The following is a 17,287-nucleotide window of genomic DNA, read 5'->3' as shown; positions in this document are numbered from 1 at the left end:
CCTAGAGTCCCTCCCTTGGGAGGGGGTCCATTGGGTCAAAAGGAGACATATGTAAAACTTTAGGCAATAAAATAAAAAATAATAAAGAATCCCCCCCTTCCTCCTACCCCAAAGGAAACTTTGTGAACTCAGACACACCCTCAGAACGTCCCTAGAGGGGACGTCGCCCTCAAACCTAGTCCGAGATGCTCCGATTACCCCGTTCCGATCACCCCACACCTCCAGTCCTCAGCCCCCCAGGTTGTCAGGGTGGGGACCAGCGACAGCCCCTTCCCTCGAGCCCGGATCCGGAAAGGCTGAGACGCCCCCTCGCGCGCTCCCCCTCACTCAAAACCGTTGGCAGCGGCCCGCCCACCGGCCGCGGCCCCGCCTCGCCGCCGCCGTGACGTCACCAGCCGGGGCCTCGCCGCCGCCGCCTTTACGGCTCCGGGCGCCCGGGAGCCCGGATGCGCACGCGCAGTCGCCAGGGCCACAGACAGGAAGGTGTGTTTGGACGGAGCTCAGGCTCCGCCGCCGCGAAAGGACCTGGGGGGCGGGGCTCCGCGGAAACCGGAAGTGTCTAGTGACAGGCACTTGGAGCAGTTCCGGTGAGTTTGGGAGTGGGGAGCCCGCCTGTTTGGAAGGCTCGGGGACGGGACCCTGGAACCCGCGGAGGCTGGGCGGGCCTGGAGCGAGGCTCACGCTCAGTGCCCCGCAGATGACTGTCCACAACCTGTACCTGTTTGACCGGAATGGAGTGTGTCTGCACTACAGCGAGTGGCACCGCAAGAAGCAAGCGGGGATCCCCAAGGAGGAGGTGACGGGAGGGCCCCGCGCACCCGGGTGACCTCGCACCTCCAGGCGCACATAGTCCTAGTCCAGCCGCCCCTCTCCTAACCTTGGCTCTCTCCCACCCCGGGCCCGTCTCCTTCAGCAACCAGGAGCTAACTCTGCCTTTTTCCCTCCAGGAGTTCAAGCTGATGTACGGGATGCTTTTCTCTATCCGTTCGTTTGTCAGCAAGATGTCCCCGCTAGACATGTACGCGGAGTCAGGGGGAATGTTGAGGGGGAAAGGACGAGCCTTGGGAGTTTGGGGTGGGGGAAGCTTTCTGGAGTGGAAGGGGCATTTGGCCCCCTGAGAGAGGGAGCTGAATCCGGAGCGAGCGTGCCAGAGCGATGGTGGGGAAAACCCGGATGATAGAAAGGTTGGGTGTGGGGGTCAAATGTGGAGGAGGGGGAACGGAGTCTGGGGGAGGTGTCTACTAAACCAGGCACCTACAAATGTGTTTAAAGAAAAGGGGATCGACCTAGAGATGACTAGCAGTTTCTTTTTGGGAAGATTCTGCTCCCGTTCCTTAACATCCTCCTCATCCCTGCAGGAAGGATGGTTTTCTGGCCTTCCAAACTAGTCGTTACAAACTCCATTACTATGAGACGCCCACTGGGATCAAGGTTGTCATGAATACTGACCTGGGCGTCGGACCCATCCGAGACGTACTGCATCACATTTACAGTGCGGTCAGTGCCAGCCCCTGGGACCCTCCCCCCAAAGTTCCTCAGCTATGCCATGGTCATGTGGAGCCCCGAGACTCCTTCTGATTTCCTGCCAGGATCCTATTTTATCCCTATTGAAGTCAGAGTTTTCTTCTTTTTCCTTTTTTTTAAAAAAATATATTTTATTAATTTTTTTACAGAGAGGAGGGATAGAGAGTCAGAAACATTGATGAGAGAGAATCATCAATCAGCTGCCTCCTGCACACACCCTACTGGGGATGTGCCCGCAACCAAGGTACATGCCCTTGACCGGAATCGAACCTGGGACCTTTCAGTCTGCAGGCTGACGCTCTATCCACTGAGCCAAACTGGTTTTGGCTGAAATCAGTTTTCAACGCGCCCACCACTAGTTTCTCATCAAGGAGGGCTTGCCTCCCAGCCCTTGGTCCTTATGTATTCACACATCCTTGAGGTTATACTAGGTTTGGAGTCGGAAACAAGAAGTGTCCAAAGCCTGGCTCTAACATTCTCCCTCTCCGTAGCTGTACGTGGAGCTGGTGGTGAAGAACCCCCTGTGCCCGCTGGGACAGACTGTACAAAGTGAGCTCTTCCGCTCCCGACTGGATTCCTACATCCGCTCTCTGCCCTTTTTCTCTGCCAGGGCTGGCTGAAGGAAGCACCCTACCTCACCCCTCAGGAGAACCTGTCTTCCTGGGGCCCTTCCTAACCTGTTTCACCTCAGGGCTCTCCACTGCCTGCCCTCAAAACCCCTCCAGCCCCCATACACCCCTCCGCGGGGCCCTCCCCGTCACCTGCAAACCAGGCCCTCTCTCCAGGTTCATCCACTATCAGATGCCATGAGAAGTACTGAATAAACTTTTTTGTCACTATCTGCGTCTTGAGGGTGTCATTTTGGGTGGTTGGTCAGGGGCCCTGCCCCACTCAGAGAGGCTTGAAGCAGGGTGACCACATCCTCTGAGCCTGCACAGAGGCTCTGACCATGGTTTTCTCAACAGCAGCACTACTGATATTTTGGGGCTGGATATTTCATTGTTGGGGGGTAGTGCTGTTCTGTGCCTTATCCTGGCGAGACTCACTAGATGCTGGTAGCACATTCCTCCCCATCCCCAGTAGTGACAGTAAAAAACGTCTCCAGTTCTTGTCAGATGTTCCCTGGGGGACTCAATCATCCCTTCTAGAGAAGCCTGGCCTGCCTCGGGCCCCAGAGAACCACCATCCCAGGTGCTGCTCTTCTCCTCAGTACATCCAATAGTCACGCTGTAGAGCTCCGGGAGGCGGGGCCTATGCAGATGAGGAAGCGGGTTTAACTGGGAGGTGGGCGTGTTTATGCAAATGAGAGGCGGTGCCTGCATGTTGAGTAGCCGGCCCCGCTGCGGACGCGGCTGGGAACCCAGCGGGTCCCCTGCGGATCAGCCTGAGGTGGCACCTCTTCTCCCCCCTCCTCCTCCTTGGTCCCTACCCTCCTAGATCGCCCTCCACCGTTACCCTCATTCATTCCGGCTCCTCTTCCCGCGCCAGGGTCCCCGTAGACGAATATCTCCACTCGTGGATCCCCTGCGTCTCTCTCCTCCCACCGCAAACCCCGCGACCTCCAGCAGCCCGCCCCCGCGGCCCGGCCCTGCCTGCTGACTCCCTCCGCAGCCTCAGCCTCCCCGCGCTCCGCGGGGCTCCCGCCGCTGCACCCCGCTCGTCCGCCCTCGGGCGTCCCGGCTTCCCACCTTCCCTCCCCCGGGAGCCCCCGGCCGCGGGCAGCCGGCATGCAGGTGTCCATCGCGTGCACCGAGCAGAACCTCCGCAGCCGGAACAGTGAGGACCGCCTGTGTGGACCCCGGCCGGGCCCCGGGGGCGGTAACGGCGGGCCTGCCGGCGGGGTGCACGGGAATCCTCCGGGAGGAGGAGGGTCGGGCCCCAAGGCCCGCACCGCAGTGGTCCTCCGACCCCCAGCGCCCCCTGGGGTCCTCCGAGAGAGCACCGGCCGAGGCACTGGCATGAAATACAGGTATGGGGGTGGCCGGGCAGCCCGCCCACTCTGCTCCCCTTTCCTGACCCCTGAGGCTTCCTGAGATGCCCCAGGAGCCCCTCAAACTTCGCTAAGAAGGTCCCGGCGCATTCTCTCTCTTCTTCCCAGCACCGGCGCTCCCTTACTTGGTCCCTCTCTTGATCTCCGTCGATACCCCTACTAGGAGAAATTCAAGTTTACCAAGGTTGATCCGGTCCTGTCAGAGCCCGGGGATGCCCCTGAGCTTTTCTCCTTACCCCCAGGAAAGCCAGGGATGCATGGATCCCCAGGGTGCCTCCCCCCCCCCCCCCCCCCCCCCCCCGTGTCCTTGGATCCGTGTCCTGGGAAGAGGGAGAAGGAAAGGGCTTCTCCCTCCGGCCTGCTCAGGGTGCCTGACCCAGATACCACCCCCGCCTGCCCTGCCCCATGGGCCCAGTGTCTTGGTGGGGACAGAAGTTCGAAAGATGGACCACATCTCTCAGCCCCATGCTGAGGAACCTGGGTCAGGCGGGGAAGGTGGGCTGTAATGTAACCAACTTCATCTCAGAGAACTGCTGGGCTCTCAGAACTGGCAGGAGGGGGCGGGGAGGGGCTCCTGCCTGGCCGTGAGCTGAGATCACCCACTGAGCCCACCCGGCTTTGTCAGTTGAGGAATCTGATCCCTTCCAAGTGGCAGCTCTGCTTGGGAGCTGATTGCCTGAGTGGGGGCTTGGGGGGAGGGGTCTTTCTAGTTCAGAGACAGACTTCACAAGCCCACAGGGGCAGAGGGAGTGGAGAGAGGAAGAGGGAGAACTGGCCTCTCCTGTCATACCCCCCACCTAGGTGTCCTGCCTACCTTTGTTGGAGTCTCATAGCCTAGGCCATCCAGGCACCCTTGCTTGATTAATTGAACTTGACTTGGTTAACTCCTCCCACTGTGGTGTCTGCGCTATAGCATAGCACTCTGTCTGAAGGTCTGTTTTCACACACTGATCACACTCAGCTAGTCACATTCCTCCCAGCCCCCAACTCCACACATGCAGACATGACTCGACCACAGACAAAACTCCACCAGCAGAAGCACAAACCAGGCAGTAAATCTTCAACGTGATAGGAAGGGAGATAAGCATTGTACCGTGTGTCCAGAGGGACGGTCGTTTATTTGTTCACTTGTGCTGTGGGCATAGCACTGCCCAAGTCGGCAGCCCACGGGGTCTAGTTTTGGACCGAGACCCTGAGTGAGGGCTTCTCATCCTGGAAGGAGAGGAGCTGGGGGCTGATCGTGTATGTTCCTAATGGAGGCTCCACACCTTCCTGCTACTTCTGTCTCCCGCAGAAACCTGGGGAAGTCTGGTCTTCGTGTGTCCTGTCTTGGCCTAGGTGAGTCCGAAAAAAGATTGAAGGGAAGGGCGTTCTTTCACAGCTCGCATCCCACAGTTCTCACATACCTGGCTTCTCTCTTGCAGGTACCTGGGTCACATTTGGTTCTCAGATCTCGGATGAGGTATAAGTGATGGGACCTAGAAGCAGGGTGAGGGGCTAAGAGGGAACCAGACGAGGGGAAATGGACTTGGGTAGGGTTTCGGACAACAAGCACAGAGAATGGTGAATGGGACATGAGGCTAGAGGATGAGAAAAGGGAAGAGAATGTAGAAATCAAGGCTAAGGGGCTTGCCGAAACCGGTTTGGCTCAATGGATAGAGCGTCGGCCTGTGGACTGAAAGCTCCCGGGTTCGATTCTGGTCAAGGGCATGTACCTTGGCTGCGAGCAGATCCCCCAGTAGGGGGTGTGCAAGAGGCAGCTGATCGATGTTTCTCTCTCATTGACGTTTCTAGCTATCCCTCTTCCTTCCTCTCTGTAAAAAATCAATAAAATATATTAAAAAAAAAAAAAAAAAGCCAAGGGGCTAAGGCTAAAGTGCTAGAGTGCAATGAGGGAGGTCATTGAGGGGCCAGTGGAGAATCTCTAACTCTTTCTCTCCCCTCCCTAGACAGCAGAGGACGTGCTGACAGCAGCCTATGAGCACGGCATAAACCTGTTTGACACCACCGACGTGTATGCAGCTGGAAAGTAAGGACCGGGGAGAAAGAGCTAACTTATATTTAGAAGACTGAGAGAACATCAGAGCTTCATGTTTTCCATCTCAAGAACGCTGGGAATTCTGCCAACACCGAGTTCTATCCTTCAGCCAGTGGGCCCCCGAAACATAATGGGAATCATAGCCCCAAACAGCAGCTTAGAGGGCAGCGGGCACACTGTGCAGTCACAATAAAATAACGCCAACAAGTATATCGTGGGCACCAATTATGTGCAATGGCGGGGGGGGAGTATAAATCTAAATTTTCAAACACACCATGCCACTTCACACACCCGTGGCTTCACACTGGGAGAAGCCAAAACCTGTGTAACGACCCACCCCTACCTCTTCTCCATACGGCAGACTCTTCTGCTCGTCCTCAAGACTTGGCCAAATGTCTGCTTCTCCAGGAAGCCTTCACACAATGCCCCACCAGCCCCTCCGTTCCTAACACACTTTACACCGACACACCATGATCAATTACTGGCTCCTGTAGCCATATTTGCTGCTCCACTGGGATGCTCCTCCTCCTATGCAATCTGTCTTGCTTTTTCCTGTGTCACCTAAGTACCTCCACAGAGCCTAGCACAGAGTAGGTATTACTTGTGGGATAATATCAATATGCCCTCCAAAAGCTCCCAGTCTAAGTAGTTAAACAAATCAACCAAAAAGACAGGGAGATATGAAAGAACGAAGAACAGTCCACCATAACTTAAGACTTCAGCTCATAATTATGTGTCCAAGAATTGTGTAGCCCAGTGACTTTCAACCTTTTTCATCTCATGGCACACATAAACTAATAACTAAAATTCTACGGCACATAAAAAAAAAGAAAAAAAAAACTTGGAGGGGGGGGGCAATCTGACCAAAAAAACGTGTATAATTTTAATTCATTATTGTGTTGGCTGTTGTCATTTTTTTATTTGACAATTTAAGGGAAAGTAGGCCAGTGCCCGGACTAAATAGTCAGCTATTATATGTTTTAGAAATTCCTGTAGCACACCGGTTGAAAATCACCAGTAAGAGCTATGGAAGCTAACAACGACTGACCGACTGACTGTAGTTGATAGCAATCAGCGAAGATTTTCTCAGAGGCAGACTCTGAGCATAGCTTTGAAGGAGAGGTGGGATTTTGTAGACTCAAGGGGAGGGGGCAACACAAATGGTTGGGACCAGTGTCTCCAAGTCCCACTCCCCTCATCCTGCTCTATTCCTTTCAGAACTCAGAACAGGGCTTGGCGCATAATTGATGCACAGTTGATATATATTGAATGATTGAATGAAAACCATATGACAATACTCCTAGTTCCGGGAGCTTCCTTTTTTTAGTCCTGGATGGGGCTGACAGCCCTTTGGACTCCTGGTGTATTCTCCACTTAACAAGAGGAAATGAGTTGAAGGGGAATGTGAGGAAGAGGGGAAGGAACTGACCCACCTTGGAGGGGCAGTGCATCTCCATTGTCTCTCCTCCAGGGCTGAAAGAACCCTCGGCAACATCCTCAAGAGCAAAGGTTGGAGGTGAGACTGCGTTTTGGGGGGACTGCTAGGGACATAATCATCAAAGGTCCTTTTCTTGCTGGTTCTCCCATTTCTCTTATTCCAGGAGATCAAGCTATGTCATCACCACCAAGATTTTTGGGGGAGGACAGTAAGTGGCTGCCCCACTAGAAGTGGGGAAGCGATCTTCAGAGGTATATGGCGCATGGAATGGGGGTGGTGACGTCAGTCCCTATGTCTGCTACCCCATGTCTATATCCCACCTGTGAGAACCCATGCAATCCCAGTTCCTCATGGTGCAGGCCAGCCCTGGTCTCCTACCCGGGTCACACCTCATCTCTGACTTACCTTTTCCTACAGGGCAGAGACTGAGCGAGGCTTGAGCCGCAAACACATCATTGAGGGTGAGAGTCAGAGACTAGGAACCTGAAGTGGCCTGGTGTGGAGCCCAGAGGAGCTGGGAACATTCCGAAGCTCCTGAGTTAGAGGCTTTGACTGGGGGAACTGGGATGTGGACGGCCATGGAAAAACGGTGAGATCTGAATTCTTCAGAAACTGAAACTAAGGTACTTACCTTCCTCTCCTCATCCCTACCCCAGGCTTGCGAGAATCTCTGGAACGTCTCCAGCTGGGATATGTGGACATCGTCTTTGCTAGTCGCTCAGATCCCAACAGTCCCATGGAGGGTAAAAGCAGCACCCCAACTTAGTCCTTCAAAACCAAGCACATCTCAGACCTCTGCAGGAAGCCAGGAGGCCTCCCTTGCTCCACGGGGGAGGCTCAGACCCCAGGACTTAGACGGGGAGGGAGGCAAAGAGCAGAAAGCAACCTCTCTGACTCCACAGAGATGCCTGGGGTCTTGGTGGGGCAGGCAGGGGTCTGCAGATTGGAGCCCTGGATGCCAGGGACCTGGCAGTAAGGCTCTCCTCTCCCATATGCCTAGAGATTGTTCGAGCCATGACCTATGTCATCAACCAGGGCCTGGCTCTGTACTGGGGGACATCCCGATGGGGGGCTGCAGAAATCATGGTGAGTGCTCTACCCCACTTTCCCCTGTCCGGCTTTCCGCATGGCCACGCCAAACCCCACTCTGTTGGAGGAGAAGGAGTGGAAGAAGATGCAAAGAATGCTTCCCCACCCCACCCCTCTCTCTTTCCCCCCTCAGGAGGCCTACTCTGTGGCCAGACAGTTCAATCTGATTCCCCCCGTGTGTGAACAAGCAGAGCACCATCTGTTTCAACGGGAAAAGGTGGAGATGCAGCTGCCAGAGCTCTACCACAAGATCGGTTCGAAACCCCTCGTCCCCACCTCCCCCTTGGGCTCAGCATCACCTTGATTCCTTTCCCCACATCGAATCCTCTTTCTCTTAGGTGTCGGCTCAGTCACCTGGTCCCCTATGGCCTGTGGCCTCATCCACAGCAAGTATGACGGGCGAGTCTCAGATCCCTGCAAGGCCACCATCAAGGTTTGATTGTGGGGCTCAGGTGGCAGGACTGGCCTGTGTTGGCTGTTCTGGGGGGATGGGGTGTCTTTTGCTGATTCTCTTTGGTTACCAGTGGCTCAAGGACAAAGTGCAGAGTGAGGATGGCAAGAAGCAACAAGCCAAAGTCATGGACCTTCTACCCATAGCTCACCAGCTGGGCTGCACTGTGGCACAGCTTGCTATTGGTGAGACACTGCCAACCCTGGACCCTGCAGAGGCCTTGTCTCCTTTGGAGAAACTCTCAAACCCGAGAGTGGTGTGTCCTGAGGGAGCATCCACTTCCTCAGAGACACTTCTGAAGTTCATGTGTTCATTCTCATCCATCCGTTCTCTTGCTTTCCTCCTCTGGCTTCAGCGTGGTGTCTCCGCAGTGAGGGTGTCAGCTCGGTCTTGCTGGGGGTGTCGAGTGCAGAGCAGCTGATAGAACATCTGGGTGCCCTCCAGGTGAGCTGGGGAGGCAGAGGCTGGGCCCATCTCTGTCGCCTCCCCAGGAGCCAGGGCCTCCTTGTCCAACCCAAAGTGAGGACTCACTACAAGGCCCTCGCTTTGCAGAGGAGAGGTTCCAGGCTCACAAGGCAAAACGGGCCACAGCTGTGCCTCTTTCCCTGCCGCTTGGTCCTCTAAGTGCAGGGCCTCAAACTTCAGATCCTTCTTCAGTGACCCGACCACCCCATTCTCCTCCAGGTGCTGAGCCAGCTGACCCCGCAGACGGTGACGGAGATAGACGCGCTCCTGGGGAACAAACCACATTCCAAGAAATAGCCTGTCGGGGGCGCAGAGACCCAAATCTGGAGCCGCTACACGCCTGCCCACCCAGAACTGTGTCCCCGAAGCCAAACCCCTCCAGCTCCAGATCCCTCCACGCAGCTGCCAGAGCCAAGTGGTCCCGCCCACTAACGAGTTCCGGCTTCGATAATCTATGCGCATGAACAAAGCCATATCCTTCCGCAGTGGGGCTTGAGAGGAAAGGTAGTCCGCTGCTCCCTCCTGCGTTCTTCCAGGCCTTTTTGCTAATACCATGAGCTATTATAATAGCATGAGCTACTGGGCCATACCCTCCTTGCCATTTGGTCTCCCCTCTTTCTCTCTTACCCCAATAGCCAAGGGGGTAAAAAAAAAAAAAAGCTAAACGGTAGACACAAGAAACGCAGATTACCTCAAAAGTGGCCCTTGAAATGTCATTCAGGGGTAATAACCTCACAAGTGAGTTGTGATGTCACCTGGGACGAAGGAAAATGGGGTTCTTTGCCGTTATGACGTTATACCATACAAAGGAAGCCAGGCTGGTCCTGGCGGGAACTAAAGGATAAACTTTGGGAACCCAGGACCCTGCCTCCCAGTCAGGAGGCGAAGGAGGGCTTGACACTGGAATTAGTGTTAATACGCTGTTTCTGACGAAGGCAGAGAGAACATTGATGGCAGATGTGTAGCCGGGCCAGGGCGGCCCTTGGGAAGCGGCTGGGCTGTGTGTCCCGGGAAACAGTGACAGCCGTTCGGTGGAAGCAGGGGTATGGGGCTAACCTAAAAGGGCCAGGACTTCTACCTGGCTTGGGAGGACTGCAGTCTTAGTTCCGGCAATAATCTTAAAGCAATAATAATGGCCTCTCTTCTGTAAGACTTCCCAGGGAACTGTAAATAAAATCTTAACCTAATCCTTCCTCAATCGCTGTCTGAAATCGCAGGGGGTGGGAGGTTAGGGTCTCAGTCTCAGATAGCTGGCCTTCTCGCCCCAGCCATTAGAAAGCTCCAGTACTGGCTTATCTCCACCGTTCATTGACTCCAGAGACCCAGGCATTGTGCTCCTCGGCACCACTTTCAAGGGCCAGCGCCAAATTACTTGGGCCCCAGTTTCCTTTCTCCCTTCCTCCCTCCCTCCCTCCCTCCCTTCCTCCCTTCAGTTGCCTCATTCCTTAGAACCCAGAGAGACCTGGCTTCCTGGTCTTTTCCTCCCCCTGACACCACTGCCCTTGTTCTGTTTTGGAAGTTACATTAGCCACACTTTTGGTCTCATACTCCTTCCTTTCACTCTTGCCTGCTAACCACACATACTCAGGAACTAGTTTCTTGTGGCTGAATGGGAGGGTGGCTCTGAAGCTGAGGCTTTGGGATTTGGTGAAGGAGAGGTAAACTGAAAACTGGTCTATGGCTGAGATGATACAGAGAAAGGAAATGAGTTTTCCTTGGAAAAAAAGGAAAACTTGTGAGGATGACAGGAAAGCAGAATCGAATGGGATTGTGTCAGATACAGCCCCCTAGTCTTCCCCAAAGGACTCTGATTTCCCTGAGATAGAAAGCGGGTGGAAAGTTACAACCTTTAAAGATCACAAGGCAGGGAAGAATGTGCTTTTTGAAATATATCTTATTGATTTTGTACAGAGAGGAAGGGAGAGAGATAGAGAGTTAGAAACATCAATGAGAGAGAGTCATCGATCAGCTGCCTCTTACACACCCCCTACTGGGGATATGCCCGCAACCAAGGTACATGCCCTTGACCGGAATCGAACCCGGGGCCCTTCAGTCCCCAAGCCGACGCTCTATCCATTGAGCTAAACCGGTCTTGGGTCTGCTGCTTTTCTTAAAACACAACTTTGCCATTCCCGGGGGACTCAGCTGGCTGGCGCATCCTCTGGTACAGGTTACCGGGTTCGAGCCCCAGGCAGGGCACATAACTAGGTTGTGTGTTTGGTCCCCACTCGGGGGCCATGTGGGAGGCAGCCAACCCATGTTTCTTTCACATCAGTGATTCTCTCGCTCTCCCTTCCTGTCACTCTAAAAATCAATGAAAACATAACCTTGGGAGAGGATTAAAAAACAGCAACCACCTCACCATCTCCCCACTACTCATCCTCGCCCCTGATCGTGAAGCGGGGAGAGCAATTTCTAAAAGAAAAAGCAGCATACCACTTTCTGGATTAGCAACCAGCTGGATCAACTAATGAATACTTACATACCACTCCTACCACCTTCCACTCATTTTGGAAGACGGTGGAGGAAACAAAGAGGTCAAATGTGTGACTAAACTATCATTAGTTTTTCTGTAACAAACATACATAAATTTATCAATTCAAAATAGTCCTCTCTTACATAACCCCTTGGAGGGTTATGCACTTATTTTACAAATGTCTCCCCCATTGCTCAGAACATATAAAAAAAACCAAACACCTCCTTATAATGACCTTAGAGGCAGTTTAGAACCCCCTTGCAAGAAACCTTCCTTTAGCTGAAGCCGGTTTGGCTTAGGGGTAGAGCGGCGGTCTGCAGACTGAAAGGCCCCAGGTTCGATTCCGGGTAAGGGCATGTACATTGGTTGCCGGCACATCTCCGGTAGTGGGTGTGCAAGAGGCAGCTGGTCGATAGCTCTCTATCTCTCTCCCTTCCTCTCTCTATCTCTCTCCCTTCCTCTCTGTAAAAAAATCAATAAAATATATTAAAAAAGAAACCTTCCTTTGTTGGCACACCTCATTTACCATATTTATCATTCACTTCATTCATTTCTTTTTAATATATTTTATTGACTTTTTACAGAGAGGAAGAGAGAGGGATAGAGAGTCAGAAACATCGATGAGAGAGAATCATCGATCAGCTGCCTCCTGCACACCCCTCACTGGGGATGTGCCCGCAACTAAGGTACATGCCCTTGACCAGAATCGATAGGCTGACGCTCTATCCACTGAGCCAAACCAGTTTCAGCTCATTCATTCATTTTTAAATGTATGTTTTTAATTGACTTCATCTGGGAAGGGAGAGGGGGGGGGGGGAAGCATTGGTTACCCCAGGGACCGAATTTACAACCTGGGTATGTGACCTGACTGGGAATCAAACTGGCGACCTTGCAGTGTATGGGTTGACACCCAACCAACTGAGCCATACCAGCCAGGCAGCTTCATCCATTAACTTAACAAACATTTACTGAGTCTTACCATGGGATACAGTGGTGAACAAAACCAGACTCAGAACAACCTTCATGGACCTTACAAATGGGCAAAACAAACAAATAACACCCAAAGAGAAACGTCAGTTGTCCAAAGGCCAGAGAAAGGCTGCCCTGAGAGCTGGCAGACAAGTAGGTATTACTAAGGTGAAAGCAAGAGGGCGAGGGGAACAGCGTACTAGCAGGCCTTGCAGCCAAGAAGAACATCCGATCCAGAGATCTGCAAAGCCAGAGCGTCTAAGGACAAAGAGGCAGTGGAAGCGGAATGTGAGACACGGGTGGGTTCAGAACATACAGTGACTTAGCGGGCACTCTAGAATATTCTGTATCTTGAGAACAGTAAGAAACTTTCTAGATCAATTATCTATTGATACACAAATCACCTCCAAAATGTAGTGGCTTGAAACAACTTCTAAACACAATTTTCACATTTTTTTTTCACAATTCTGTGGGCTGGTTGTAGATTTCTGGGTTTGGATTAAAAAAGAAGTAGGAGACACGGGGAGAGATGCTGATTTGGACAAGGAGACCGTTGGTTTGGGTCCTTGAAGATAAATAAGAAAGGAGGAGCAGGTGACTGGATATCCAGGTCTGAAGCTTAAAGAGGCTTTAACTGTGAAACACGTTGGGAGCACCTATACAATCAAATCGACCTTAAAAGTTTAAGATTTAATCACCAACTGAGGATATTTTAAAATCTGTGAGATCTCTGAACACCACCCCAAAGAGAATTTCCAAAAACAGTTTCGAATTATGACCGCGTCATTGAAATAAATAGGTAGCTTCCCCCAAGTGACCATGAAGACAATACAGCTCAGGAGTTCTGAAATGTTTGCTTAAAAATAATGGTATACCTCCTCAAAAAGATTAACTTCTAAGGTTTTAACAATGTCATTAAAAAGCAAAACCAGCTCTACATGGCCCATGACTGCCAGTAAATGCATGGGTCTAGAGAAACCCGTCTGGTAATGACCCAGAGAAACAGAGGTTGAAAATGTTGGGTAGTGCGAAGTTAAAATGAATACAATCTAGGCTGGGGCACAGGATAATAATTACAGCTAATACGTGGCATTTACTCTGTGCTAGGCCCCATTCTAAGCACTTTACACATAGAGCTCATTTACTCCTATCAGTACCCATATTATACAGATGAGGAAACCAAGGCCCAGAGAAGTGAAGTAACTTTGCTCAAAATGTCACTGTTAGTAAGCGGTGGTGGCTGGGAGATGAACTCAAGTCACCTGGATGCTACCCTCCTCCCCAGAACCCCGACTGCAGGCCCAGGAGAGGAGGGTGAGGAGGCAGCTGGGGATGGGTGTGGCCCCGGGAGGGAATGTGGGCTGTGAGTACCATGTCCTGTTTACCTGTGAGGGAAGTCAGACCCCTGAGTCAGAACGCGTGCCGGACTGTTTTGCTGGAATCATCATCGTGTGTGGGTGTCCGGGCCTGACTACTCTGGAAGGAAAGGATTCCCAGGATTCCTAAGGCCATGGTCCTGAAATCTAAGACACCCCAAAGACTGAGATGACGACTGGTAGTTGTTGAAGAAAGAAAATTAGGGAGTCAGCCTTACCACAGCACGGTGAGAGAGTGTGTGTGCGTGCGTGCGTGCGTGTGTGTGTGTGTGTGTGTGTGTGTGTGATGTGGTGTGTGTGTGTGTGTGTGTGTGTGTGTGAGAGAGAGAGAGAGAGAGAGAGAGAGAGAGAGAGAGAGAGAGAGAGAGAGAGGTATGGATGGATGTATATACCAAGGCGAGCTGCGGGCAGAATGAGAGTTTCTGCCAGGCAGCATCCGTTCAAACCTCCAGGAGCCCACTGAAGATGGGGCAGAATGAGCACTGCCACTGGCTGAGAAGCTTGCTTGGATGGGGCTATGCAAGTGTGACCAGCTGAGCGAACAGGTGCCAGGGACTGCAGAGACCCGTGCCTTGGCTGGCTGGGATCAGGAAGAGGACCGGGGGTGTGCGTGTAGGTAGAATTGGCGCGCAGGCTTTGTGCCGGAGATTGAAGGAAGGTGTGTAGGGAGCAGAGGGCTGTGCACCTCTTATCTCCCCGGCTCCCCAGGCCTGGCATCACTCTGGCCTCCTACCCCATCCCCGACCAGCTCGGCCAGGATGACATTCCCGGCCTCGGGCCGCCGCCGCCCCCACACATGCCGCCGCAGGGAGCGGCCCCACATCTGCGTGACGCCTGCCTCGAGGGGCGGGGTCTCATTTTTAAAAGGGGCGAGACGCGGCGGCGCCCGCCCCGAGGCCCGACCCGGGGCACAGGGAGGGCTGGTTCGCGCTGCCCACGGCGTCAGCCGCGTTAGCGACAGCCTCGAGTCCGCGGCGGGCAGCATGCAGCTCCTGGTGAAGGTGCCATCTCTCCCGGAGCGGGGCGAGCTGGACTGCGACATCTGCTACCGGCCCTTCAACCTCGGGGCCCGCGCGCCCCGCCGCCTGCCCGGCACGGCGCGCGCCCGCTGCGGCCACCGGCTCTGCACCGCCTGCCTGCGCGAGCTGGCGGCCCGCGGCGAGCGCGGCGGGGCGGCCGCGCGCGTGGTGCGCCTCCGCCGCGCCGTCACCTGCCCCTTCTGCCGCGCGCCCACCCCGCTCCCGCGCGGCGGCGTCACCGACATCCCGGTGGACCCGGACTTGTGGTCGCGGCTGGAGGAAAAGGCGCGGGCTGATCGTGAACCCGATGAGGCTGGTAGCCCGGGCCGTGAAGGCGGCGACGCCGACCGGGAGGCCGAGGACGAGGAGGAGGAGAGCGACAAGGGGTCGGGGCCGCGGAGCGCGGGGTGGCGCGCGTTCCGACGGCTCTGGGACCGGATGCTGTCGCCCGCGCGCCGCTGGCGGCGCCCGCTGCCTAGCAACGGTGAGGGGCCGCCCCGGGAGGCTTCAGAGACGGGGTGGGGGGAGAGAATGCCCAGGGTTAGACTGCATCTTCCCGCTGCCACTGACCCTTCTTCTTCTTCCCCGCAGTTCTGTACTGTCCGGAGATCAAGGACTTGGCCCACATGACTCGCTGCACGCTGTGACCCCGAGGCCCGGGAGCTGAGGCCGAAGGAAGGTGGGAGCTGCATTCCCAGGGCCAGCTGTGGTACAAGGGGCTGATGCCAAGCCTACCCCTCTCCCATCCCAGGATTGGCACTGATGAGGAAGTGCAGCCGAGGGCAGGAGGGAACGCCCTGGAAGGTGTGGATGCTGAGCTGGGGAGGCTCCTAGACGAATCGCCCCCATCTGCTGACTGTGCCAGCCATGCGTATGTAGGATAGAGTGGCCCAGGGATGATAAAAACAGTCTGTGTGCCGTGGGAAGAAGGCAGATTGTTTCTTAGCTGGGACTTGGCTTTTGTCCAGGGCAACTCTGGTGTGTGGGAGCAACAGGTCCCATTTTAGCAATTATATGTCAATGGTTTGAAAATGAAAAAGAGAAAAAAAAAAGAGAGAAAAAAAGTAACAGGACAGAGGCTGATTTTCATGTTAATCTCACTTCTCTTTCACCAAGAGACTTGAGAAAAATAAGCCGTTTGGTTTGGCTGCCCTCTCCCCCCCACGCCCCAGCTCTGTTTTCCTAAAATTATCCAGCTGCCTCTGTCTTGCATCATTTCAGAATCCCCCTCCAACCTGTTAGCGCAGGTATCAGAAGGTCCAGAGAACATTCATCTGAGGCCCTAATGAGGGCCTATCAAGGATAGAAAAGAGACATTTGGTAAAGCATCAGATCTTAAATCCCATCAGTATCTTACAGTACATAGTCAGTGGGGGCTTGTTGGAAGTACAAAGTCTCAGGATTCCACTTCACTTGCTGAATCAGAACCTGCATTTTAACAAGAATCCCAATGATCTGTGTACACATAAACATTGGTCAGCCCAGGTCCTATGTGCTCTAGGAGGTTACCATCTATGGGTGAAATATTTAGAACACAAATGGTATTGAATAAATTTTGTACTATTTTATTGAAGGTTCTGAAATGACATTCTGTTGCTGAAGAAACCTAAGTTCATGTGCGTCGTTGGATTTTCCTCTGAGTTAAAAATGTGAATTTAAACCATATTTTGGTTTTTCCTGTCCTTAAGTCTCAGCTTACATGTTCCCTCTTTTGGGAAGCCTTTTTCAGCATCAACCTGGTGTTGCCCCTCCCTCACCTTCTATAGCATGATGCCTTGTTTTATGTTCTTTGCCTTTATTTTCAGATAGTATGTGTTTTGTTAGTGTCCCTACTAAAGTGTAAGCTCCATGAAAGTAATGACTGACTTGTGACTATTTCATCTCCAGTGCCAACAACAGTGTTAACACACAGTATGTACCAATACTCAATAAATGTTGAACCTTTTAACATTCAAAAATTGACCTCTCTCAGCTGTGTTTGTTGAATTTTATCTTTCATTTTTTAACATTCAAAAACAAAGTGTCGGACCTCTCTCAGCTTCTGAGCAGCCCTGGGAGTAAACGATACGTCAAAGAAGTGTCTAGCAGTTAAAATACTTAGCAAGCTATGGAGGTCTGACCCCACACTCCCCACCTCTTAAAAAAAAAAAAAAAAAAAAAAAAAAAGACGCAATTCACACTTGGGACTGAACCCGTGGAGCTTTGGGGACCTCTGCTGACTCTTGCGGGAACTAAGCATGGGAAGGATGGAGATGGGAAGATGATCAAAAGGATGAATAGAAGGCAGTTCTGAATCGCAGCAGGCAACCCCGCACACACTTCTGTCCAGAATCTCTGCTATCTCTCTGACCTCAACCTGAGGCCTGTATCGGTATCCTGCTGCTCACCCTCCATCTCTAAACTGAGCTCGTCACATTAGGATCGGGGTTGGGAAAAGCCTTGGGAGTTTTAA

The 17,287-nt window shown here is 53.2% G+C and overlaps 3 protein-coding genes across 6 annotated transcripts; all 3 read left to right on the top strand.

Annotated features, from left to right (window-relative positions):
* Positions 1–435: 435 nt before the first annotated feature.
* Positions 436–2,362, top strand: TRAPPC1 (trafficking protein particle complex subunit 1). Its single transcript, XM_084863885.1, has 5 exons — positions 436–587; positions 698–796; positions 948–1,018; positions 1,359–1,497; positions 2,016–2,362. The coding sequence occupies exons 2-5, from the start codon at positions 698–700 to the stop codon at positions 2,142–2,144; spliced, it is 438 nt and encodes a 145-aa protein (XP_084720011.1). The 5' UTR covers positions 436–587; the 3' UTR covers positions 2,145–2,362.
* Positions 2,363–2,839: 477 nt separating this feature from the next.
* Positions 2,840–10,182, top strand: KCNAB3 (potassium voltage-gated channel subfamily A regulatory beta subunit 3). Of its 4 annotated transcripts, none has more exons than XM_084863856.1 (15): positions 2,840–2,913; positions 3,013–3,493; positions 4,809–4,852; positions 4,939–4,976; positions 5,464–5,543; positions 7,024–7,068; positions 7,154–7,198; positions 7,408–7,451; positions 7,647–7,733; positions 7,991–8,076; positions 8,213–8,333; positions 8,418–8,512; positions 8,604–8,715; positions 8,886–8,974; positions 9,215–10,182. In XM_084863856.1, exons 2-15 carry the CDS (start codon positions 3,252–3,254, stop codon positions 9,290–9,292), a joined length of 1,206 nt encoding a protein of 401 aa, XP_084719982.1. In that variant the 5' UTR covers positions 2,840–2,913; positions 3,013–3,251; the 3' UTR covers positions 9,293–10,182. The 4 variants fall into 4 exon arrangements, with proteins under 4 accessions (XP_084719982.1, XP_084719984.1, XP_084719983.1 ...); XM_084863858.1 differs by having other exon boundaries at positions 4,734–4,852; XM_084863857.1 differs by lacking the exon at positions 2,840–2,913 and having other exon boundaries at positions 2,957–3,493.
* Positions 10,183–14,201: 4,019 nt separating this feature from the next.
* On the top strand, positions 14,202–16,806 carry RNF227 (ring finger protein 227). The gene is made up of 2 exons (XM_084863868.1): positions 14,202–15,319; positions 15,427–16,806. Exons 1-2 carry the CDS (start codon positions 14,575–14,577, stop codon positions 15,480–15,482), a joined length of 801 nt encoding a protein of 266 aa, XP_084719994.1. The 5' UTR covers positions 14,202–14,574; the 3' UTR covers positions 15,483–16,806.
* Positions 16,807–17,287: the final 481 nt, after the last annotated feature.

This window comes from Pipistrellus hanaki (assembly GCF_964339955.1).
Source record: "Pipistrellus hanaki genome assembly, chromosome: 16".
NCBI lineage: Eukaryota > Metazoa > Chordata > Mammalia > Chiroptera > Vespertilionidae > Pipistrellus > Pipistrellus hanaki.
Note: the sequence above shows the minus strand (reverse complement) of the source record. Positions and strands in the feature narration are given on the sequence as shown.